This window comes from Carya illinoinensis, chromosome 5, assembly GCF_018687715.1.
Source record: "Carya illinoinensis cultivar Pawnee chromosome 5, C.illinoinensisPawnee_v1, whole genome shotgun sequence".
Classification (NCBI taxonomy): domain Eukaryota; kingdom Viridiplantae; phylum Streptophyta; class Magnoliopsida; order Fagales; family Juglandaceae; genus Carya; species Carya illinoinensis.
The window spans coordinates 4,483,017-4,509,070 of record NC_056756.1 but is presented as its reverse complement, the minus strand read 5'-3'; the positions used below and the strand labels follow the sequence as shown (position 1 = coordinate 4,509,070).

The 26,054-nt window shown below is 36.0% G+C and overlaps 3 protein-coding genes and 1 long non-coding RNA gene across 12 annotated transcripts; 2 read left to right on the top strand and 2 right to left on the bottom strand.

Moving 5' to 3' along the window:
* The first annotated feature begins 6,360 nt into the window (after positions 1-6,360).
* LOC122309497 (zinc finger BED domain-containing protein RICESLEEPER 2-like) lies at positions 6,361-8,300 on the top strand. The gene is made up of 3 exons (XM_043123007.1): positions 6,361-7,903; positions 8,075-8,167; positions 8,257-8,300. Exons 1-3 carry the CDS (start codon positions 6,361-6,363, stop codon positions 8,298-8,300), a joined length of 1,680 nt encoding a protein of 559 aa, XP_042978941.1.
* A 121-nt stretch (positions 8,301-8,421) lies between these two features.
* Positions 8,422-8,982, top strand: LOC122311508. Its single transcript, XR_006242803.1, has 3 exons — positions 8,422-8,611; positions 8,701-8,784; positions 8,892-8,982. It is a non-coding gene; the product is annotated as an uncharacterized LOC122311508 (long non-coding RNA).
* A 5,036-nt stretch (positions 8,983-14,018) lies between these two features.
* LOC122309142 (basic blue protein) lies at positions 14,019-15,002 on the bottom strand. The gene is made up of 2 exons (XM_043122512.1): positions 14,747-15,002; positions 14,019-14,431 (listed from the first exon to the last, which is right to left on the bottom strand). The coding sequence occupies exons 1-2, from the start codon at positions 14,919-14,921 to the stop codon at positions 14,232-14,234; spliced, it is 375 nt and encodes a 124-aa protein (XP_042978446.1). The 5' UTR covers positions 14,922-15,002; the 3' UTR covers positions 14,019-14,231.
* Positions 15,003-17,033: 2,031 nt separating this feature from the next.
* Positions 17,034-26,013, bottom strand: LOC122309306 (sterol 3-beta-glucosyltransferase UGT80B1). Of its 9 annotated transcripts, none has more exons than XM_043122747.1 (15): positions 25,755-26,011; positions 25,162-25,233; positions 24,425-24,521; positions 24,131-24,279; positions 23,510-23,580; positions 22,766-22,847; positions 22,459-22,560; positions 22,173-22,228; positions 21,299-21,333; positions 20,347-20,560; positions 19,862-20,077; positions 19,430-19,489; positions 19,292-19,331; positions 18,084-18,305; positions 17,034-17,355 (listed from the first exon to the last, which is right to left on the bottom strand). In XM_043122747.1, the coding sequence occupies exons 1-15, from the start codon at positions 25,842-25,844 to the stop codon at positions 17,350-17,352; spliced, it is 1,512 nt and encodes a 503-aa protein (XP_042978681.1). In that variant the 5' UTR covers positions 25,845-26,011; the 3' UTR covers positions 17,034-17,349. The 9 variants fall into 9 exon arrangements, 7 of the variants coding, with proteins under 7 accessions (XP_042978681.1, XP_042978683.1, XP_042978680.1 ...); XM_043122749.1 differs by lacking the exon at positions 17,034-17,355 and adding an exon at positions 17,417-17,766 and having other exon boundaries at positions 20,347-20,455; positions 25,755-26,009; XM_043122746.1 differs by lacking the exon at positions 17,034-17,355 and adding an exon at positions 17,417-17,766 and having other exon boundaries at positions 25,755-26,007.
* Between the last annotated feature and the right edge of the window lie 41 nt (positions 26,014-26,054).

Sequence of the window (26,054 nt, the reverse complement as noted above, 5' to 3'; positions counted from 1 at the left end):
AACAATCGTCTTGTCCAAATTGCGCGTGACTCATGCACGAAACTAATCAAAATGTCTCAATACATAAAGTACGCATGTCCAAAATGCGCGTAACTTAGGCATACATTGACATTGATATATTTAAAACAGAATATGAGCATAAACAATATAGCCAAACAGTCAATGATCACTGAACTTCCACTAACTAAATACAAAGTAGACTCTAACAATCCTAAATGAGTCACATGCTCTTAAAACAATTTTGGAGCTAAAATTTTAGTTAGTGGGTCAGCTAACATATGTTCTGTGGAAATATACTCAATATAAATACAAGACTCGACTATTTTCTTTCTAACAAACAAATACTTAATATCAATATGTTTGGAGCGAGAATAGCTCCTAGTGTTTCGAGAGAAAGCAATTGTTGTAGAATTGTCACAAAATATCTTCAGCGGCTTTGAAATGGTGTTTACAATATCTAACCTCAAGATAAAGTTTCACAACCATATAGCCTGACATGTAGCCTCATAACAAGCTACATACTCTGCCTCCATTGTAAAAGAAGCTGTAAGTGTCTGTTTGACACTTTTCCAAGAAACAGCTTCTCATGCCATCATAAAACCATAATCATAAATAAATTTCTTGTCATCTTAACAACCTGCAAAATCGGCATCAGAATATCCAATTATATCAAGAATGTCAGATTGCCAATATGTAAACACTAAATCTTTAGTGCCTTGCAAGTACTTAAGTACTTTCTTTGCAGCTTTCCAGTGTGGTAAATCAGGATCACTCAAGTATCTTCCAAGTACACCAATAACATAAGCAATATTAGGTTGTGTATATACTTGAGCATACATCAAACTACCCACAATTGACGAATAGGGAAATGTTCGCATTTGAGTCCTCTCATTATCATCCTGAGGGCATTGAGACTTAGAAAACTTGTCACCTTTTATAATAGGTGCTTTCTCAGGAGAACAAGAATGTATATTAAACCTACTTAGAACTCGATCAATCTAGATTTTCTGAGACAATCCAAGAACGTCTCTAGTTCTCTCACAAAAAAATTGGATGCCCAAAACATAAGAGACCCCACCAAGATCCTTCATATCAAAATGAGATGACAACATTTGTTTTGTCTCAAACAGAAACTCAATGTCATTTACGGGGAGTAATATATCATCAACATAAAGAATAAGAAAAATATACTTACTCCCACTGATACTTAAATATATGCATTGATCAACAAAAATCTCCTTAAAGCCATACGAGGTAACAATCTCATCAAATTTCAGGTACCATTGTCTCAATACCTGCTTAAGCCCATAAGTGGACTTATTAAACTTACACACCATGTGTTCCTTTCCTTCCACCTAGAAACCATCTGGTTGTATCATGTACAGATCATCAAATAGATGTCCATTAAGAAAAGTTATCTTGACATTCATTTGATATAGCTCAAGATCAAAATGAGCCACCAAAATCATAATAAATAATATTATTATAATCGGTTAAATTGGGTCCAAATGGGTGGTCAAATTAGGTCAAACCGAATGCCAATGGGTCATGGGTGTGTCAAAGTCAAATGGGATATTTCATCCCATACATATGGGCCTTGCCCAATCAGTTCACATATTTTCTCAATAGTCCTCTCTTATAACAAGGGTCTAAAAAATAAGGGTCAGACCATCATCTATTATAAAGAAACATCCCTTAATTAAAACTCAATCCACACCTTATATCTATAATAGAAATGGACCCATACTTAAACCAAGTCCAAGACTTGAATTAGAAACCCTATCCAGATATGTAATTCTTCTAACCCAAATTATTGTAGCAAAATGGAACTCCGGCGTTGTAACTATTCTGCGCACTATTCTGGCCACTAGTTTGACCAACCAGATTATTTTTTCGGCCGATTTGGATGAGGGGACGCCGGCGAGGACATTTTCTGCATCCTCCCATGTCTCCAATAGTCCATTTTAGTCAAAAAAAATCGAGAATACCCATGGTTTACTCCAAACCATCGGTATTACAACAAAATGATATAACCCTTCAAAAGAGCATCTCCATATAATATTCCTTATTCCCACAATAAAATTATAAAATAGCACAACAGCCAGTACTATTATACTATGCTTCATTTGAACAAAAATATCCTCTTTTTTTTAATAATAATTAATATTATTATAATTGGTCAAACCGGGTGGTCAAACTGGATGGTCAAAACGGGTCAAACCGGGCGGTCAAACTGGGTCAAACGGGATGGTTCATGGGTGTGTCAAAGTCAAATGGGATATTTCATCCCATACATATGAACCTTGCCCAATCAGCCCACATATTTTCTCAATAGTGCTCCCTTATGACAAGGGTCTAAAAAATAAGAGTCAGACCATCATCTATTATAAAGAAACATCCATTAATTAAAACTCAATCCACATCTTATATCCATAATAGAAATGGACCCATACTCAAACCAAGCCCAAGACTTTAATTAGAAACCCTATCCGGATAGATAATTCTTCTGACCCATATTACTATAGCAAAATGGAACTCCGGCATTGCAACTATTATGGACACTATTTTGACCACTGGTTCGGCCAACCGAACCATTTTTTCGGCTTATCTGGATGAAGGAACGGTGGTCAAGACATTTTCAGCGTCCTCCCATGTCTCCGATAATCCATTTTAATCAAAAAATCGAGAATACCGATGGTTTGGATTGGGTATATAACCACTCAAAACCATCGATATTACAACAAAATGACATAACCCTTCAAAAGAGTATCTCTATATAAGATTCTTTGTTACAACAATAAAATTATAAAATAGCACAACAGCCAGTACTATTATATTATACTTCATTTGAACAAAAATGTAATCTGTTTTTTTTTAAGTAATAAATAATATTATTATAATCGGTCAAACCGGGTGGTCAAACTAGGTCAAAACGAGTGGTCAAATTAGATCAAACCGAGTGGTCAAACTGGGTCAAACCAGATGGTCAATGAGTCATGGGTGTGTCAAAGTCAAATGGGATATTTCATCCCATACATATGGGCATTGCCCAATCAGCCCACATGTTTTCTCAATAGTGCTCCCTTATGACAAAGGTCTAAAAAATATGAGCCAAACCATCATTTGTTATAAAGAAACATCCCTTAATTAAAACCCAATCCACACCTTATATCCATAATCGAAATGGACTCATATTTAAACCAAGGCCAAGACTTGAATTAAAAACCCTACCCGAATATGTAATTCTTCTGACCCAAGTTACTGTAACAAAATGGAACTCCGACGCTGCAACTATTCTAGGCACTATTCTAGCCACTGGTTCGACTAGCCGAACCATTTTTCCAACCTATCTGGACGAGGGGATGCCAGTGAGGACATTTTCGGGGTCCTCCCATGTCTCCGATAGTCCATTTTAGTCAAAAAATTGAGAATATCAATGGTTTGGAGTGGATATATAACTACTCTAAACCATCGGTATTATAACAAAATGACATAATCTTTCAAAAAAGTATCTCTATGTAAGATTTTTTGTTGCAACAATAAAATTATAAAATAGCATAACAGCCAGTACTATTATACTATAGTTCATTTGAACAAAAATATCCTCTGTTTTTTAAAAATAAAAACTAATATTATTATAATGGGCCAAACTGCGTCAAAACGGGTGGTCAAATTGGGTCAAATAGGGTCAAACCAGATGGTCAATGGGTCATGGGTGTGTCAAAGTCAAATGGGATATTTCATCCCATACGTATGGGCCTTGCCCAATCAGCCCACATGTTTTCTCAATAGTGCTCCCTTATGACAATGCTCTAAAAAATATGAGTCAGACAATCATATGTTATAAAAAAACATCTCTTAATTAAAACTCAATCCACACCTTATATCCATAACAAAAATGGACCCATACTTAAACCAAGCCCAAGACTTGAATTAGAAACCCTACCTAGATATGTAATTCTTCTGACCCGAGTTACTATAGCAAAATGGAACTCCAACGCCACAACTATTCTAGACACTATTTCGTCCACTGGTGCGACCAACTGAACCATTTTTCCGACCGATATGGATGAGGGGACGCCGGTGAGGACATTTTCGGCGTCCTCCCATGTCTCCGATAATCGATTTTAGTAGGGGTGTACTGAAACCAATGCCACCAGTCGCCACTGACGGGAACCGACCGGCCGTGTTAGGAATTGGTCAGCGTACAGTATAATTTCTTCAAAATCGAATTCTGTCGGTTCGGAAGCGATTTGACTCTGGTTCAAACTGCTGAACCGACCGACATAATAATTTATATATTTTTTATTTATACCTTAGTTAAACGACGTCTTTTAACATCTGAAGTTAAAAAAAAAAAAAAAAAAAACTGTGCCGTTTGGCTTAAGCCAAACGATGCTGTTTTATTCTAGGGTTTAAATTCCCCCAACCTTTATGGCCTCTTCTTCTCCCGTTTTACGCCGCCTCTCTCTCTCTCTCTCTCTCTCTCTCTCTCTCTCTCTCTCTCTCTCTCTCTCTCTCTCTCTCTCTCTCTCTCTCTCTCTCTCTCTCTCTCTCTCTCTCTCTCTCTCTCAAATCGCACCTATCAACTAGGGGTGGGCAGATTTCTGAAATTTCCGACTCCGGCCGACCTCCGCTCCGATTCCGACTACATCGGAGTCGGAGTTTCAGAAATCGGAGTCGGAAATCGGAGGGGGTTCTTTTAGTTGAGCGGAGTTCGGAGTCGGAGTCGGATCCAAACGTGGCTCCGAATTCAGAACTCCGAACTCCGAAGTTTTTTTTAAATAATTACACAGATGCAAAACGACGTCGTTTTGCATCTGTGTTTAATGTTTCTACTTTGACTTTCTATCTTAAACGACGTCGTTCCAATTAAATAGGAACGACATCGTTTTGCTCTGTGAGGGCCATACCTCTTGAGCCATTTCTTCATGATTCGTCTCGTGACTCTCGGACCACTCAAGTGACCAAGTCTCAGGCTCCGATCTACGCAGTACGCACTACTCACAGACTCACAGTCCACACTCTCGGCAGTCGGCACTCGCACGGCTCACGGCGCACCGTCGTAGGCTCGCACGCCTAACGCCTAACGGCTCACGGACTCACGCTGCCCAGTTCTCGCCGTCATCAACGGGTAAGTTTTGGGATTTAAATTCATGCCTTTTAGTAAATAATTTGTGATTGTGGATTTATAAATAGTGAATCTGTAATGGCTATTGATTTTGGATTGTGTAGAATATAGGAAATTAGAAATATGTTTGTATCATGGTGTGAATATGTGTTAAATTTTATCATGGTGTTTGTATCTAGAGCAGTGAACGGAATGTGTTTGTGAAAATGTCCCTGAAAACAATCATGTTATTTTACATCATTTTAAAGCCTGATTGTAATGGCAGTTGTACCTTTGGGGTCAATCCTCATATAATATGCAAATGATCTCCTGAAAGGAGCCTTTTTAATGAACTCAAATTATTCAAGAACATAAAAAATCCAAGAAGGCTTTGCAAGACAATCGGTGGACAATATGAGGCATATTATGTCATGAACCAAGTAAATAATACGAGCTCAGTTATAGTTGTTGGCCAGAAACAGCTCAAGAACAACTATAAAAGAGAAAAAAGATAGTTCCAAGATAGGTGTATATTTGGATACATGCTCCTATGCTTCTAATTTGTAAGCAAGGCCTACTTCCTCAGTGTTTTACTCTCAACAGCTAAGGATATATGAGTTGCTACTCATTAATGAAAACTACATATATACCCCTCGGATAACAACCTAAACAAAATGTGCAGAAAATATTGGAGATTCATTTCTGGAAGAGGAACAAACAACACCATCATGCTTGAAAGTTGGACCAAAGAATCTAGAAATTAAGAGGGAAACTGGGTTTGGACCAATGATTTTCTGTTTTCCACTGTCCATACCAAGTTTTCCAGCATAGTAAAGTCCACTCTATGTATATTCTATACAAAGTACAATTGGAAAAAATAAAAATAGAAACTGTTGGCCCACTTAAACTGTTGGCCACGATGTTATAGATTATATATATATATATTAAAATATATATTAATGTTCTCTCTCGGGCTAGGACTTCTATTAGGTAGTTGGTGCATGGTTATTATCATATATTTATATATTTATATATCATATATAATTCTATATATATGTATGTGTGTTAATTAATAGGCCAAACTTTATATATTGTACATATGCAATCTATATACTTACTTGCTCTAATATCATTATCATATATACTTACTTGCTCTAATTTTGTATTATTTACAGTATTTACATTTTTTATTTTAGCAACTAACTTCCTGCTTTTAATTTAATTTTTCAAGTTCTTTGATTTCAAATAGTATGGATTCTACTACTAGTAGAAGTAGAGATTGTGGAGACAAGGCCAGTGATTATGCACCGGCGGAGGCTTCCACCCCGACGACAGCATGTACTTCCACCCCTAGAGCCCCATCTAGGGCTGCATCTAGACCAGCATCTAGAGCAGCTACTTCCTATGCATCCAGTCGACTCCCAGTAGATATAGAAGGAGAAGATGAAGATATGTTCAATGAAGAGGAGGAGATGGCAGATGTGCCCATTGAGCAAGATCGACCACCACGGCCTTCTAAAAAACGGTCGTGGACATGGGAACATTTCACTAAAATTCCTGGTGATAATGTGAACCCTCAAGCAAGATGTAACCACTGTGGGCAACTTTGTGGTTGCCATTCGAAGAAACAAGGCACCAGTGTATTGATAGCACATCTTACCGGTTGCCAGCGGTATAAGATTGCGAAGGGATTGGCGGCCACTGGCACTGATCAAACCAAGCTGAGTTACGAAACTCAAATGGCAACTGATGCTGGCGGATCACATGTTAAGAAGCTTATAATCCCTCAATATAGTGAGAAGATGTTGCAGAATTTACTTGCAGAGATGATCATTACTGATGAGATGCCTTTTACCACAGTTGACAAGAAAGGCTTCAACAAATTTGTGCACTGTCTTGAGCCACGTTTTCCCATGCCTTCACGGTATACAGTTATGCGTGATTGTTTAAAGAGACATTTGAAGGAGAAGACGGAAATGAAAGAGATGTTTTCTCGGACTGGTCAGAGAGTGTCATTCACCACTGATACATGGACGTCCATACAAAATGTGGGCTACATGTGTATCACAGCCCACTTTATTGACAGTGAGTGGACACTGCACAAACGGATAATTGGATTTAAAGAGATAGTTGATCACAAGGGTGCATCCATTGGTGCAATGATGGATGATTGTATTCAAGACTGGGGAATTAAAAAAGTCCTTTGTATCACAGTTGACAATGCTAGTGCCAATGATACTGCAATTGAGTGGTTTAAGAGAAATATAACGGTAAAAGAAGATATCATTCGTGGACACGAGTTTATACATGTCCGATGTTGTGCTCATATCATCAACCTCATTGTTTCAGAGGGGTTGAAGGAGGTTGATGATTCAATTACCAAAGTGCGCAACATTGTGAGATATGTGAGGGCTTCCCCCCAAAGGCTTAGCAAGTTTAAGGCGATAGCAGAACAACTTCAGATTCCATGTTCCGCTATGTTGTGCTTGGACGTTCCGACTCGATGGAACTCCACATATATGATGTTGGCGGTGGCGCAGAAGTACGAAAGGGCATTCCAGCGAATGGAGGTCGAGGATGGGGGTCTGAGGTATGCTTTGATGGAGTCTACTGGGGGGAGAAGGGGACTCGGTGCGCCGGATGCAGTTGATTGGGATCGTGTGAAGTGTTTTGTTGATTTTTTGAAGTTATTTTATGATACAACTATGCAGATATCTGGATCCAAATATTGTACTGCGAACTTGTACTTCGACGAGCTTTCGAGGATTCATGATCACTTGCAACAGAATTATGGTAATAGCGAGGGATTGTTATTTGCTACGGCTATGAGGATGAAATCAAAATATGACAAATATTGGGGGGATATTGTGAAGATAAATAGATTATTACTTGTGGCTGCAATCCTTGACCCCCGATATAAGTTGGAAATTATACAATTTTTCTTTATTGACATCCTTGGGGAAGAGAAGGCTGAAGAGTTTATTCGAGAGCTGAGAAAGGATATTGATGACTTATATGGTCACTACAACAATAATAGTCATCCTACTCCAGCCAGTGGTAGCCGTAGCTCCTCACACCCGACCAGTTCGACATCTTCCGGTGATTACACTGCTTCTGCTGCATCTCTTTCATCACCATTGGTGCAGCGATATCATCAAAGGCGTGCATCGAGGAATATTATGCAGTGTAGATCTGAGGTTGAACGCTATTTGATGGAAGATGTTGAGGCACCTAGTGATGCATTTCAGTTATTAACTTGGTGGAAGGTTCATTCCACCAAGTTTCCTATTCTTTCCCGAATAGCTCGAGATTTGTTGGCTATTCCTATCACTACGGTTGCCTCAGAGTCGGCGTTTAGTACTGGAGGTCGTGTGTTAGATGCTTATCGGAGTTCATTATCAGCTTCAACTGTGGAGGCCCTCATTTGTACATAGAATTGGCTATGTGAAATGCCCATTGGAGTAGATATCATTGATCCCGAAAGCTATAGGCTTGAATCAGGTAAATTTATAGTTTATATGCTTTTAAATGATAATTTAAATATTTATTATGTTTTAATTATTCAACTTCTAATTTTTATGATTTTGTAGACCTACTCGTGAACCCTAGCATAGTTGCAGATGAGTGATAATTGTGGATGAGTTACAAGTACATGGATGGGTGATGCTATTCAGGTACTAGATTAGTATTTTTAAATCATTTAAAAAATTATTGACAATTTCATAATTCATAATTTCATACTATATTTTTTTAAAATATTTTCATATGTATTATTTTGCAGATAAAACATTATGAGAATGAATACCGAATGGTGGTGGCTACTGGTTTAAATTTCAGGAATCAAGACTTTTTTCCTTTCTCGATGTTCAAGAATCAAGACTTTGTTATTGTTTAATTACTAATTTACTACTATTTGGTTGTGTAACGTATGACTGTTTAATCAATGTTATTTGTATTTATATTATTTAGGTAGTTGGGCCTAGTATTAAGTATGGGCCTTCGTAGTTGGGCCTTCGGAGTCGGAATTGGGCCAAAGCCCAAATATAGTCGGAGTTCGGACTCCGGCTCCGATCGGAATGCCGACCTCCGATAGGAATTCCGAATTCCGATCGGAATTCCGACATCCGATCGGAGTCGAAGTACGGCTCCGTTCGGAGTCGGAGTCGGAAAAAAATTTTCCTCCGACTCCTGTCGGAGTCGGAGTTCGGAATTGTCGATTCCGACTCCGTCGGAGTCGGAGCCCACCCCTACTATCAACATTGTCTCTCACTCAGTCGGCAATCACTGCAGCATCCGCCTGAAAATAGCTTCCATCGCCACCAAAGACGCCGATGAACCGACCGGAGTGACGCCAAGACCGATGTAGACGGTTTTCTCCACTTTAAACGGCCGGTTTCAGTCAAGATTTATCCTCTTTTGAAGCTATCAGTTCGGTTTTCACCCCTACATTTTAGTCAAAAAATCGAGAATACCGATGGTTTCGAGTGGATACATAACCACTCCTAACCATCAGTATTACAACAAAATGACATAACCCTTCAAAAGAGTATCACCATATAAGATTTTTTGTTGCCACAATAAAATTATAAAATAGCACAACATCCAGTACTATTATACTATATTTCATTTGAACAAAAATATCATATGTATTTTTTTAAAAAAATAATAATAAATAATATTATTATAATTGGTCAAACTGGATGGTCAAATTAGATCAAATCGGTGGTCAAACTGGGTCAAACTAGATGGTCAATGGGTCATGGGTGTGTCAAAGTCAAATGGGATATTTCATCCCATGAAAAATTCTAAACATAAGCCCATACATCACACACCATCTATTTTTTTAATTTTTTTAATTTTTCCCTTTTACCAAATGTTTGGTATATGAATAAAGAATAGAAAAATTGAATTAATTTAAAAAGAAGAAATCTTAAAAAAAAAAATTGAGGTATGTGGTGTATGAGGCTTATGAGTAGCAAAACTCTTCATCCCATACATCTGGGCCTTATGACAAGAGTCTAAAAAATATGGGTCAAAACATCATCTATTATAAAGAAATATCCCTTAATTAACACCCAATTCACACGTTATATCCATAATAGAAATTGACTCATACTTAAATCAAGCCCAAGACTTGAATTAAACCCTACCCGGATATGTAATTATTTTGACCCAAGTTACTGTAGCAAAATGGAACTATGGCGCCGCAACTATTATGGGCACTATTCTGGCCACTGGTTCGGCCAACCGAACCATGTTTCCTGCCGATCTGGATGAGGAGACGCCGATGAGGACATTTTCGGTGTCCTCCCATATCTCCGATAGTCTATTTTAGTCAAAAAATCAAGAATACCAATGATTTCAAGTGGATACATAACCAGTCCTAACCATCAGTATTACAACAAAATGACATAACCCTTCAAAATAGTATCACCATATAAGATTCTTTGTTGTCACAATAAAATTATAAAATAGCACAACATCCAGCACTATTATACTATATTTCATTTGAATAAAAATATCATATGTATTTTTTTTTAAATAATAATAAATAATATTATTATAATTGGTCAAACTGTGTGGTCAAATTGGGTCAAACTGGATCAAACCGGATGGTCAATGGGTCATGGGTGTGTCAAAGTCAAATGGGATATTTCATCCCATACATATGGGCCTTGCCCAATCAGCTATCATGTTTTTTCAATAGTGCTCCCTTATGACAAGAGTCTAAAAAATATGGGTCAGACCATCATCTGTTATAAAGAAATATCCCTTAATTAACATCCAATCCACACCTTATATCCATAATAGAAATGGACCCATACTTAAATCAAGCCCAATACTTGAATTAAAAATCCTACCCAGATATGTAATTCTTTTGACCCCAGTTACTGTAGCAAAATGGAACTATGGCGTCGCAACTATTCTGGGTACTATTCTGGCCACTGGTTCGGCCAACCGAACCATTTTTCTTGTCGATCTAGATGAGGAGACATCGGTGAGGACATTTTTGGCGTCCTCCCATGTCTCCGATAGTCCATTTTAGTCAAAAAATCAAGAATACAAAAATAAAATAAATACTTTTGGCCACCAAAAGTGGTGCTTTTTTACATTTCCGGTGAGCTACACACCGGCATTGGCATAAGAAACTCAAAAGGAAATTTTCTAGTCACCCAAGAACTCCAAAAGAGAAAAAAGAATATGAACTTGAGTGGTGAAAAAAACACAAAATAATATGAAAAAAAAAATATTTCACAAAATAGAAACTTATTTCCTCATAAATCTGACAAGTTAGCTCTGATACTACTTGTGAGACTTTGTGTAAATCTGAGATCCCCAATATCACTTGTCAAATCTATAAAGAAAATTAACAAGAAAACATATCTCCAATCACTTGTGATGGATTTTCTATGGAGTTTTAGAGTTCCTGCAAAAGAGAAAAGAAGTTTGTTTCTATAGAGCAATACTACTCCCTGCCTCTTATGTCTGTGTGTATCTCTTCATACCCTGAGCCCCCCCTTATTTGTCAAAGAGAAGAAAAAGGGCTAGCAGAACATACATAAAACTCAATAGGCTAATTCTATTTAAGTGGGGTGACTGTATGGGCCTCCATGTGTTTATAAAAATGACTCATCTCATTATAGGCCTAATGATTAAATTATAATGTTAGTGCATTATAAATAAATACAACATTGGCACCAATTATACTTTCCCTCACCTGTGAATGGCAATGGAGTCTAGCTCATCTAAAAACATGGCATAGGGTGCAGATTGGCGAGCCTTTTAAAAAATATCCCTAACATTGGCCCCACTCTCTCAAAATCACATTGTGTGTAGCATTAACATCTTCAGAAAGCTTCATCTTCCTTGTGGACACGAAGAATCTCAAGACGACCAGCAGCATCCAGAACATCTATCTCCTTACCAAACCTCCCAAACCTTCTTAATGCAAGGTCGATACAGTTAGGCCTATCTGTAGCTCCAATAACAACATGTGCCGGGGACTTTAGCCCATTTATCAGTGTTAAAAGCTGGGAAACAATCCTCCTTTCTAGCTCTCTATTTGTCTTTCATGTTTGGGAGTAATCGAAACAATCTCATCCAAAAATACAATCGACGGAGCATTCTTCTCGTTTTCAGAAAGGGCTTTTCTCAAGCTGCCTTCGTTCTCATCTGCCATGATACTCATAATCTTAGGCCAATTGATACAAACAAGGAAATCACCCATTTCATTAGCAATTGCTCTTGCTATCATCATTAGCAATTTGTGGAGTATAATTTATTATTGTGGAGGCCGACTTGATGAGCCGATGGTAATAGTTTTATTAAAACTCTATTTCCCACACATCTATATCTTAATGAGTTTAAACTAATTCAAATATTATCACTTAATTAATGAGTCATAGTACGACACAAATACCTCTATATCTAGTTAGAAGCTGGTTAATAATTTTCACCTATAACATAATTATTCGCTTAGCCATCGGGAGATACTAAAAAGTAAAGTTGTTAGGACGATCATTCCTTCATGATTAAGTTAGATTCATTATCAAAATGTAATGGAAGGAAGTACGTTTTCTAACTATTATTATTTATTATCGTGGATAATAGAAAATTGAAGATCTTCATATTATTATTTTATGTTAAAATATTTAACAATGATCCCATAAATAGTCGTTACATCTACTTTAGTGGTTTTCAATAAAACTTGTCTACTAATAATGTCATACATAATGCATGACATTATTAACTCGAACATATGCATATATAGCGGCATTGAAAGAAATAAAAACTTTCGAAAATATATTCGGAAATTAATTTTATTGGAGTTAATGCGTGAGCAGCTTTGTAATATCTCGTTGAATTAATGCTTGGAAATATATATTTTGCTTTATTTTTTTTAAGAAGTACTATACATGAAATGGTTTTGTTTCAGTACAAGTAATCCTGCATGAGAAATTCTAGTTGAAGTGGGCACTGTTATGTAAGCCTTTTATTAAAGGAAAAAAATATTATTTTAAGAGATATTTTAATAATTTTAAAAAATTTTAAAGATAAAATTACATATATTTACATTATAGTCTTCTAAATGGAGACTGTATATAATATTGCTCATCCTCATATATATATATATATATATATATAGAATTGAACGTACAATTTTAATGCATTAATTCGCAGTTAAATGACCTAAGAATAGTGCAGGATAGATTTATTTCATGATGACACTCAAATCAACCGAGTAAAGTCGTTTATCATCAGTCGAGACGATTACCAAAAAATTAAAAAAAGACGATTTAAATGAAATATTTAAGTAGACTCAAAGCACAAATTAATTAACTCTCTTATTCGCAAAAGAAATACTGTATATTAATATATATAGAGGGAGAAATGTTTGAACCGATTTTACAAGAATAAAATTATAAATTAATTTAGTTTGATTCAGTTCATTAAATTATAAAAAAAATTATTATAAATTAAATAAATAATATTATATATAATTGTGAGTGTGTAAACATCATAAAAATAATAAATCTATTATTAATATATTAATTTTTTTATAAAAATTTATATTTATTTATTTTTTACAAAATAATTATGCAAAATAATTACGCAAGACTGACTGACGAAATGCAACCATCATTCATCAAATTAAATTTAACATATTACCTAAAATTATGTCAAATTGTCTTGTGCGTTATGTCAAGGTGTCTTAATTCGTTCGCTAAGCGCTGGCGACATGCTGCCATCACGGATTAACATGCAGTCCTTATCAAGGAAGAATCAATGCCTCAATCACGAAATATAAAAATTGACACCAAAAAAGAAACAATATTTAATACGTCAATCGGTAGATGTGATTTTCTCTAAATTCTTGAAACCATTCCAACAGACAAAAGCCAACATCTTTTTTCTTTTGAAATTTCCATATCCATTTATTTCATTGTCCCCCCAACATATATAACAGTAGTAGAGGGGGCCTAAACTTAGATCACAGCAGCCCTGATCCTAGTACAAATTACGATGAAAGCAAAACATAGATGCCTGGTAACGATATGACATAAAGACTCGTACATATATATATATAATACTCGCTGGATCTAATGGCAAAGTTAACTAGCTAGACAGCATTGACGGCGATTTTCATTCCGGATTGGCAGTGACCAGTAAAAGTGCAGATGAAGAAGTTTTGCCCCTTCACAAGCTTGATCCGGTCTTTCCCTGTCTGATAAACCTTTGAACCTCGTGGGGCCGTGCATGTATTATAACCTACTTTGTTCACAGCAACCACGTTGTGCGCTGCAGGGCTGTAGTTGAACACTGCAATATATAATTATTTCAAGCGCCCCCACGATCAGTCAATCTATACCATAAACTTGTCGAAAAAAAAATGGTGTGGGAAATTAGTTATATTCCAGATTTAGACTTCTGTTTTGTTAATGATTATGTCCACTCCTTTTTCTGGGCAGTGGCGAGGTTTTATTTGTTTCATTTTTCTTTTTCTCAGAAAAGTTTACTATAATAAATTAGCTATCCCCTTTCTGGAGGACCATTTTTTTTTTTTTCTTTTTTTTTTTTTGGAGGACTTGATCGTTGAGAAAAAGAATTATATATATGGCCAGAAGAACTACTAACCAAGGATGTCACCAGCACGGAAGCGCTTTCCCCTGGGCCAGCCAGAAACGTTGAAGGTCCAACCGCCAGGACCTCCAACTGTGTAGGTGGCTGCATGAGCCATCTCAGAGTGCAGCAGCAGCAGCATGCACAACAACATTGTCACAACCATTGCACTGCCTCTTCCCCGAGCCATCTTTGTTGAATGCTGAGAGACAGACAGAGAGAGAGATAGAGATCAGAGAGAGAGAGAGAGAGAGAGATCAGTGTGAGGAACTCGGCTGAGGGAGTTGGCCCATTTAATGGAGGGGGTGGTGGTGGAGTTGCTGGGGCCCCCGTTTGGATTGACATAATTACAGTTGGACACAGTTTAGGCCAGAGTCATTTAATGTGTTCTGAGCTTAGAAGTTTGAACACGGCGATCTGCCACGAGGAAAATCCGCTCAACTTGTGGACCGACGGGACCCAAAAAAGTTTTCCGAGTTATTTGACAATTTGTGACCATGGTGGTTGGGTAGTTGGCACGTTCTTTTAGAAATGGGCATTGTTACACAACCATGTCCTTACCGCTTGACACATTTTTCTCCTCTTCCATTGATTTTTGTTACTAAATAGATTAGATTATAAAATATATATTTTATTATAAATATATATTTAATATTTTAACCTATATTAACGGTTAAGCTTATTTTTATAAAATATTTTTATAAATATTCTATGTGTATTTACTTTTACATATTATTTATATATTTTATTGATATAATTTACTGCATCATTCTTTTTTAATAAAACAAAACTCATTTTTTAACATTTATCTAACATGAATGAATGAGACCTTCTCCCAGTAAAATATATTCAACTTGTTTATCATCATAACGTGGGATCAGTGCCTAGCTGATGAGAGTTCCCCAAAAAGTGAAAAATTATAAAAGAATGAGCCTAACCACCCACCACCACCACCATGGTCCGAAATTGTCAATACCTTGAAAAGTTTTCGGTCTTCTCAGTCCAAAAGTAGTAGCTTTTCCGCGGGGGCGGACTCAATTGTTTGTTAGTTCTGCACATTATGAAATCAATGAATAAAAGAAAATTGTTCCCATTAACATTGGTATAATGGAACACGCGGGTTGAAATTGAATACACCCACATACATATTTTAATAAAAATATTATTATATGTAATTATTTTTATATATTTTTTACATTTTATTAATATGATTAATAGAATTAATTTTTTTAATATTCAATAAATTATATTAATAAAATATACAAAAGAGTACACAACATGACTCCATATAAAATTTTTGTTTTAAACCATAAGGGTTAAATTTAGGCAATAAAAAATAAAGTAAACTTATAAAAGATTTACTTCATACCAATAGTAGGCAAAGGAGGCCCATGAATTGATAAGACTTAAAGAGCATTTAAGTTACAGTGGGCCCATAAAATTAAGCCCATCTTTACCTTTATATTTGGAGAGGCACGACAGTTTCATCACCTTCGAAATTCCCTCTCTCACAAATAGAGGTGGTAATATATTATACGATCTATTAATTCAATACAAACACGACATGATAATAGTAAGTTAGGATTTGGTTTTAACAGGTTGACCTATTAAGACACGATTACTTAACGGGTTGATAACGAGTCAATCCGTTATGACATATTAAGAAAATTAAAGTTATAATTACACCCTTCTACCCAAAGTAAAATTGTTACAATTTTAATTTCGATATTTTTATTATTTAGATTATAATTTTAGACTTGTAGTTAGTTTTATAATTTTTATAGATATTGTGATTTTAACATTTATAGAAAATTATGTTAAATTTAATCAAGTCAAACAAGTTAATTTCAAACATATTCAACATATTTATATAAACAGTTTGAAACGGGTCATTTTGTTTTATTTCACCCTATTTAATAATATTCACGAATAGTCAAAACGGATTAATACGACACGACACATTATGTTAACGAACTGGATTAAGATTTGAGATTTTGACACGATAAACTTAACTAGTCGTGTTAGAATTTACCTATATATTATAATATACATACTTTGACACGACACAAACACATCCCGTTAACACGATTTAATACCCTTACTCACAAATCAGCATTTTAATTCTTTGTTCGTATTATCTGATAATCGTGCTGATAGGCAGGCCAGTACTTTTTAAAAAATAAATAAATAAATAATTATCCTTAGTGTCAACAAGTCTATCAAGTTTTTAACGAAAATGCTAAAGTGGCATATCATGGTGAGTAGGTTTGTTGAAAAAACAAAAATATTATAAAAACATAAACAAAACAAAGCAAAAGATAATATATAAAAAATGTAATGAATAGTATATTAAATTCAAAAGACTACAAAAAAGCATAACGAAAAATCCAAAAATAATTTAACTCAAAAATATTAAAAAATAAATAAAATAGGGAGAGATGTCCAGACTCCGGCCTTCCCATGGAGGGAAAGCCCTTCAACCTAGGCACACCGACACCTTGCTTGCAATAGAAGGGGTCATCCTCTCTTCCGTGTGTCGGTAAAATCTTAAAGTGGGGGCAAACTCAAAAACTTACAGCTTGGTGAGAAAGCAACAGCCAAGGACGCTACCTCCGATGCTAAAACTGTGGAAAAGGAAGTCCATAAAATTTACTTAAGCATTTATTGACACTGCAAAATGCAAAATTAAAAAAAGACCATAAAATGCAGTCACTTTTATTGTGGGATGAGTACATGCAGGTTTGATTGACTTGTTACCAGACAATTCGAAGAGGAATAAATATAATAATATAATAACTAGGTCCCGCAACATTAAATACAGTGAGGTTGTGTCTATATCTCTACTACTTGTAAGATGTATTTGGGTCAAATAACAGAGACCAGCCCCAAGCCGACGAAAAATAGAAAAGGAACGATTCACAAAAATCAAAATAATGGGCAAAGACTAAGTCGTATAGAACAAAACTAGTTGGATGATCTTAACGCGGACAACTTAGCTCTTCCTTGAGGTTCTTCACGGCCTCCAAGACTCCGTTCTGAAAGTAGAGGCAAAAAATTTAGCAATGTAAGCTAGCTGCTGTTGGTGTGTTTCCAAATAACGGGTCAACAGTCGTTAGAAGCATATTGATTAAAGGTATACCCTGTTCTTTTCAAAGAAAATTTATCAGAGGTAGCTTATTCATTTATGGATAAACTAAATCAATGGACGATAAAAGTTAATAATTCCTTTATATATATATATAACATTCCATCCAATAACTAGTCACTAGCCTTGCCATGATCAATAGAATGTTAACACGTCAAAATCAAGCCAACTTAACTCTACTTGTACATTTTGAAGAATAGGTGTTACCTCCAGAGAAATTCTGCCAGCAATTTCTACTGCACATGCTTTGACTCTAGGAGACACTGCATTATTGATGGCCCTTGATAGCACAGTTGCGGCTTCTTGGATGCTAATGACATCATCTTTATCCGGAAGCAAGTGACCTTTATTCAGTGGTTCTGGTGCAACTCCAAGCCAAAACATCCTCTCAGCCCAATAGAACTGATCTAGTATAAACGGACATACTACCTGTCATAGGAGAAACGAGAGAGCTTACTGTACCATAATTAGCCACAATAAAATAATTTTTTCATAAACCATCCAATAGCAGTGCGCATGCCCCAGCTAAACGAAGTAGGACATAAAACACCAAGAGCTTCAACACAGCTTCATCCAGTAAGCAAAGCTCACTAAACTAATGTCTGTCATGAAATACATGATACGTGCAAAAGACAGGCACAACTGCAAATCTGCACACGCCAAATACTTGCAAAAACTGAGTGGTTATGATAAAATTCAGAGGTTACCCCGGTCCTCTTTTAAAAAACTAATGTCTTGCATGTGTCAACAAGAATAGAAAAGGAATTTGTCCATTTTTGGGGTTCTGGATAGACATGAATTGCAGTGAGATAATGAACTCTAAACTTGTCCCTGATACTTTCCGTTAAAAACCCTGATTGATCTATTCCCTTTCACATCAAACCCTAACCCTAATTTATCGCATTAGAGTTAAAAGTTGTGGCTTCAACCACCATCCTTTATCAGGCTGGTTTCCACCGCTTTGCCAAATGATGCATCAGTTCATTCGAAAGGCTTTGGTTTCCTTCCTTAACAATTTCATGAGAGATTTTGAGCTCAAATACTATTTTTTACTTTTTTTCCCTTACCACGATAAGACCACCCCCCCCCCCTTCTCTCCCCTCTTTTCTTCTCTTTTTTGCGATACCCAGTAATGATAATTTGAAGAGGGACTATCGACAGAAACCATCATATATCTCCAAATCCAATTTGATAAATCTCAAAATGTAGCTATCCTATAGCACATCAGAATATTTTTTAAAATGTGCCAGACTTTTCATTCTCAACTCCCACAACATGGCAGCTATTTTTTCGCGTCCATTATTTCCACCAATACAGCCATTTTATGAAAGTTTTAGCGGCTAAACCATGTGAACATTACATGACATTAACAACAATGACAACATAGAAGTAAACCATTTAGATTCACATCTAACCTGTGGGATTCCCGAATGTAATGCAGCAGCAGTTACTCCACTAAACTTGCACAAGGACAGGCAACACCAAGCAGACATTAGTACCTTGCTTATTGCATATTTTTAATTTCAATGCAAAACACAACAGAATATTCCTACCTGCCACCATGATGAATTGCAGCCAGACATTGTGGAAACAGCCACTTGTATGGCATGGAACTATTTATACGACAAGAGGATCAATTTCCAAATAGGAAAACAATGATCAAAATCACTCTATTAAAAGGATATCCAGAATCAGCAAAAGGTACCGCATTGTACATTGATGCATGTGCTATCTGTTTTATGATGCCATCAATAATATGGTGACAATCTTCAAGCAAACGGCACTATGAGTGAATTGCTCTTTCAAGAAACAAGTGTTATAGCACGTGCTTTGCACATGGAGCTGTTTTACCAGTGATAAGATTTCTAGAAAGTTATGTAAATATTTATTACATGGCCCTAAATAATGCAATGTAAAACTCACCCAACCATTTCAATAGAACTTAATGTAATCCAAGCTTCCTAGTATTCAAGAGATACACTCACCCAGTGAAGCAGAAGAGTTGACCATCAAAGATAGAGATGCAATCTTCACTAAGTTGTCTTTGACTTAAATGTGACGATGCTTCTGCAGCAATCATACGGACAGCTGAAGCTAAAGGTTCAAAGCCAGCTGTAAAAAGAATAAATCTGTAACTAGTGATCTCTATTACAGTCTGAAGAACACGAAGAAATGCTTGAGGATTCTTCAAAAAACCCATGCTGCAAACAAAAAGAGAAACTCATTTCAAGAAAGTAAAGAAGGCCAATGAAAACAATAATGCTATGATAATAAAAATGGTGGTAGCCCAAGAACTTCATGATTCAAACAGGAGCTACGATAATCAATAAGCTAGACCTGCTATAATCACATGGTGATATTATGACCTCATTAACATTGTCAACTGAGATTAACCAAGGCTTCTGGTAAATGAGCTCTAAGTTGACAGTTATGAGAGAAGTCAAGAGCCAAACAAAATTAAGTAACTTGCCTTCCAACAGAACTCAGCCCAACAAAAATAGGCGGTGTTGATGGAGCCTCCAGAAAATTGCGTAAAACAAGGTGAGCTGAGCATAGTACATCTTTTATCTGCAGATGCCCTGAAGAAACAAGGGCTGAAATTTCACTGCACTTCTTACATGAGAACTGCCATTCTATAGGCAGAAACCAAAAGCCACAAACTCGGACAGTCGAAGGCCAATAATCTGTTCATGTCGTGAAATAAAAAGAGGGATGAAATTGCAGGAATACCTGAAAAATAAATGAATCTTTCATCACAGGGCACGCAATTGTCTGTTTTAAAAAGAACAGGGGAAGCCTCGTAGTTTATGGCAAATGACTTCATTATTTTTTGTTCATGGTCGGAGGTCGAATTCACCTACAACCACTCCTACTTGGTTTCAAAATTTTTTGGAAACTAGCAATAAATCATCTACCAAGTAGACTTCATAATATATGGATAATCATGGAAAAGTTGACAGGACACAATCATATGGATAAAATTATACTAAGACGGATTGATACCATTAACTACATAAGGCACTCTGTAGTCATAGGCAAACTTCCAAGGTGCCAAGATAAGGTTTAATGTCTCTTTCATAGCCTGGAAATATATTATCAACCAGTGGTGCAACTGTAGGCATATGTCAAAAATTTTCCTCCATCAAATAGTCAATCAAATCTCAATTCTGAAGCAAATGTTAAGATTATGTGCCTAAAACAACCAAAAAAGGCTGCAACTGTCTCCTCACCCTAAACATTTTACCACGCTTTCTAGTAGTATTAGGTTCATGCCTCAGACATACACCAGATTTTCACCCCCTTTTTTATAAGTAAAAAGAGAGATAAATAACCAGATTTTCACCCTTTGCACACAAGAAAAAAAACTAATAGTATGAAGTTCAGAAAGTTTTGAAATAACAAGGGCAACAAGATAAGTATACCAGGGCATTCAACAACTTCTTTGCTAAATCCATACCTGTAAACAAATTAGAGGGAAGTTAGATATTGGTATCTGTACATTTAGAGTCAAAGAAACAAATTCATTATTGTAATGAAGTTATTAGATAAGGAGGCTGTTCAAACCAACTCATCAATGAAGAGTAAACTACTCATCATCATTGCATGTTCCATTCACTTTTAAAAAAGTCAATTTCATGTTGCAGCGAAACATAAATAAAAATAAGAAAGGAACGAAAAAAATGCTTCATAACTCACAGGCTCAAACATCCACAAGCTATTTTAAACCAAATGGACAGACCAGCACCTTTGAATACACAAGTAACAGGGCTTGAGATGTTCAACCAATGCTTGAGAAGGACAAACATTTTTTTTTTTTTGATAAATAAACAATTTTATTGATCAAAGAATGGCAGCTTGAAAAGGACAAACATACTGACACATTTTTGCCCCATTTTACACTACACAAAACTTCCTATTGATGTGGCCCTTGAGATGTTCTCCACACTTTACTTCTTTGGTATTCCGCTATTCATCGCTCCTAGAATGTATTGAGGTGTTCTTATGTATACTTCCTGTGTACAAGGGTTATGCCTATTTCATTCAGATTAATAATATTTATCTCTTATTTATCAAAAAAAAAAAAAAGATAAGTAATAGTTTTACAAAGAGAATTACCAAAAAGAATACCTCACAAAACATAACTTGATGTTGTACGTTAGATCTAATTTACAAAAGACAGATCTTTACAACCTAACATACCTCATCAAGACACATTAGTTTATACGGTAGTTTTTTCTTATCCCTTTTATGGATCTAGCATTTTCCTTATTTTATTGTATGAAGCTCCCAACTTACAATAAAAGGGGAGATGGAGGTCTATCATGCCATGTGGGAAGAGCTGTTACTGGATCCTGAGTCAAGAAAGAAGCACTTGGATGAGTTCAAGCAGAAAACCAGGGAAGCCTTGTAGCTCTGGACAGCACAAGCGCAATCACATTTGGATAGATTATATACATATAACTCAGTTATTCATGAAAACAAATTCATATTTGATAGGTTACTCACGGGAAAAAAATATAGCAGTAGTTAAAATTTGAGAGAGAGAGAGAGAGAGAGAGAGAGAGAGAGAGAGAACACAAACCGTAAAAGGGAAAGGACTCAGGTTCAAATCATCATATCTCCATGATCCCCAATTTTCAGTGAAAAGAGGCCACATCCAATGAATGACGTCTTTCCAACATACCTATGCGTTGGGCAATATAATAAATTAATATAAAAATCGTGGATGTCAAGCCTATGTGAAAAAGAGAGGAGCAGAACATAATAAAATTGTAAATCATGTGACTTGGGGAAATAACATTTACAGCAGTAGCATAATTCCAGAATTTCTACCAAGAAATTTTTTTTTGGATAAGTAAGAAAGAATTTCTACCAAGAAATATGAGTACCTTGTTAATGGGAGCTTCCTGGAGATATCTATATAAAAGAGGTTCTTCTTTTCTAAACTGGCGCTCAAATGATGAAGGAGCACTGCACAGTAAATTCAGATAAGATTAATGCAACCCATGAATAAGAGGTTTTGGCTCAAAAATCCCAAGTGCTGATTAATGGTTCCAGGCCATCGCTGGAGATTTTCCAGCAACAAAATAGGGCCTTTTGGAGTCCCACAAGTCCCCCCTACCTTCTAGAAGAGAAATACTTGGGGTAGTAAAAATCTTACTACAAAGGAGTTACAAACTTACGTAGTTATCGCCCCATGTATCACATGGATCCAGCCTCCATGAAGTGGGTGCATGGAGTATGTAAGTAATGAATACGACAAATTACACTTGGTAACATCACAAAGAACCATGTAAGTTTATATCCAAATAGATTTAAGTCTCAAGAGAACCCCCTTTAAGCAAAAAATAAATGTTAAGAGTATAGTTGTGTGCACGTCATCTTTCCCAGAACCCCATTTAGCAGAGACCAACACTGGGTAATAACCCCTTTTTGTTCAGTTAACATTCATGATAAATTTGCTATCTTTTACAGAAGAGCTTCTCCTCTTCCTACAAAGTCAAAATGCGGTAACATTTGAGTTTTCCTTAGTGGAGAGACTCTTGTTGTATTGACTAAAATGAAAAACAAAAATTGAGGCTAGCTAGACACAACAGAAAACACATTATTACATGATGAAGTTCTTGGAATACCTATAGGGGACAACATATGGAGCCACAACTATGCAACGGACACGGAACATTTCCGCAAGGCTCCACCCTTCCTGTATCATTGAGCAGAGAAGATATTTTCAGGTACTCTCTCTCTCTCGCGTGTATATATATATAATCTTATAGAAGGCTATATTCGATTCATGCCTATCACTTGAGAGAGAGAGAGAGAGAGAGAGAGAGAGAGAGAGAGAGAGAGAGAACATAAAACACAGTAAAACATTTATCTAGCATTTTCCCCGACATATCACACGCAACCCACTCTCTCCTACCATCAACATCATTGACAGCATGATGACTAAAAAGGCTTTCTATAAGAATAATCTTCATGTAGTGATTGCATAGAAATTAATGTTCAACTTGAAAGGGAAGATAATTTTTTTTAACAAAAAAAATCTAATAATTTTTTCACAGAATGCAAGTTTTATGCAAGTATTATGATCTCCCTAAACATTTACAAAGTAAAGCGTTTCAAGTCTTTTGTGAACAATCTTGATTCAATACTGCCTCTAGCAGGATGGTATTTCAATAATAAAAACTTCAACCGTTCAGTGACTTCTTTAAAAAATTTATTTTGACTAAAATTTTAAATACAAAAAATACCAATGCAAAGAAATTTATCGCAATGAAATCACCCTCCAAGCTTGGGCCAGATCCAAATATTCTCTGAACTACAGAATAGCATTCCTGTCTATGTTCTCTTTTAACTATTCTTTTTTGCAGCAAAAATGATAACTCCAGGGAGGCTGGTCCTAATAAGATAAAAGGATCCATTAGATATTGGCAAAAGCGTGTAGATGTAAACTTGTTTGTTATCGTAGACACAACGAATTTTAGCCATAATAGTTTAACTTCATACATTAGAATACCAAGAACTCCAGAGTGAGCAATCCAAACCTGTAGTAGTCTCATGATCTTGATCAGAAGAAAGAACAGGGGGTGATGAGATTGGATAATAAGCAACATGTTTCTCTGCCAAGTGATGACCTAAGTTCTGCAACCAAGAAATCATGACATTGACAGGCTTTGTTCAAAGTCCTATTGATTAAATTTTCAAAAAACTCAAAATACAATTTAAGGTAATATTATGTCGATTTCTTCAAAGGTCTAAAAAACGATCACTCAATTTTTATGAACCCAAAGGCAGGCTATATTCCATTAAATAAATGGTGTAACAGAATATGCATATAGAGACCAATTCAGTAGGTGAAAGTCTGAGTAAAGACTGATGTTTTTGGGAAACCTCAGCTTAACTTTTGAGACGAAGTTTGTGTGATGAATTCCTCATTGGTTGCTCTTTTGATACAATGTCAGCTTGTGATTTGATTACTTGGTTTCAAGGTGCAGCCTTTTGGCTTGTCTTCATATCTTCTATTCTCGTTATTTAATTATTGATGGAATGAACTCCTAAATAAAAGATGATGGGGGTTGGGAGGGGTTACAACTGAAAAAACTTTATAAAGAAATATTTTAATTTTTCGTTCTTTTACAAGATGTTTGTGTATTATTTTAAATCTTGCCAATCCTAGCTCAAAATGATTGATTCAGGTCTGAAATAATATCAGCAAATATCTTTAAGCGATAAAGATTAGTTAATTAGGAATTTCAAAACTTCAAAAGAATCCATCACAAACCTCGTGTGCTGAATGAGTTATCTGGACAACACTGTATTGTTTCTGGTCACAAGCAAACGCTGCAGCAATTGCCTGAAGAGGGGGGTGTTTTGGGGGGGGGGGGGGGGGGGGGGGGGATGGAAGAATATTGCGACTGTTACGAAGGGCACTATCGATATCCACTTGCATTGCAAAGAGAAACCAATCAACACGCATATCCAAGAGCAGGCTATGAAATGTTTGGAAATACCAATTTCTCAGTTGATGATTCTGTTTTATTAATAGTAATTTCTAAACTCAAGGTAATGCAAAAATCAGTCGACTGACATTAAGAATACACGAAATCCACACTTATAAATCAAAGAAAATATTGCCAAGCTATTTGTAAAAAGGCCTTCAAAATCAATAGTCCCATTTATCTAAATACCAGCGTCAAAGTTTAGACACATCTTGGTTGAAAGTTAAACCTCTTCTTACATTCCCACTATAAATTTCTTTCCAGAGGGACCGATATGAGATAGATATTCAATGAGAAAAAGAGTGGGTTATGTTGATCTGGAAATAATGAAAATCATACGACTACGAACGGAAATAGGAATGAGAAACCGACTTACAGCGACGGGATAAACGTCGCCTTTGGTACCAAAGGCCATGAAGATAGCAGTCGGTTTATTTCTTTCCTCCATCTCCATCTCCGACTCCATTATTTTATCACCTGTTCCAGACAAAGCTCCTCTTACTCTCTTCTCTCGGACATTATTATTTCATCTTTTGGTTGGATAGAGCATTACTTTAGTTTATGACTAACTAAGAAATAGTAAGAATGTTTCGGTGGGGAAAGGAACTGGGGAATCTCTCTCTCCCTCGAAAGAATTTGATTAAAATCAATTGAATTCCTTTCTTGGGTTTCTAAT

Coding starts and splice junctions, on each gene's coding strand:
- LOC122309142 (XM_043122512.1), bottom strand. CDS start 14,921: ATGGCTCGGGGAAGAGGCAGTGCAATGGTTGTGACAATGTTGTTGTGC. Junction 14,432..14,746: donor CCGTGCTGGTGACATCCTTG/GTTAGTAGTTCT, acceptor TATATATTGCAG/TGTTCAACTACAGCCCTGCA.
- LOC122309497 (XM_043123007.1), top strand. CDS start 6,361: ATGGATTCTACTACTAGTAGAAGTAGAGATTGTGGAGACAAGGCCAGT. Junction 7,904..8,074: donor TCACTTGCAACAGAATTATG/GTAATAGCGAGG, acceptor TCCTTGGGGAAG/AGAAGGCTGAAGAGTTTATT. Junction 8,168..8,256: donor TCATCCTACTCCAGCCAGTG/GTAGCCGTAGCT, acceptor CCATTGGTGCAG/CGATATCATCAAAGGCGTGC.
- LOC122309306 (XM_043122746.1), bottom strand. CDS start 25,844: ATGGAGTCGGAGATGGAGATGGAGGAAAGAAATAAACCGACTGCTATC. Junction 19,490..19,861: donor CAACTCTTCTGCTTCACTGG/GTGAGTGTATCT, acceptor TCGTATAAATAG/TTCCATGCCATACAAGTGGC. Junction 19,332..19,429: donor GCAATTCATCATGGTGGCAG/GTAGGAATATTC, acceptor GTGCAAGTTTAG/TGGAGTAACTGCTGCTGCAT.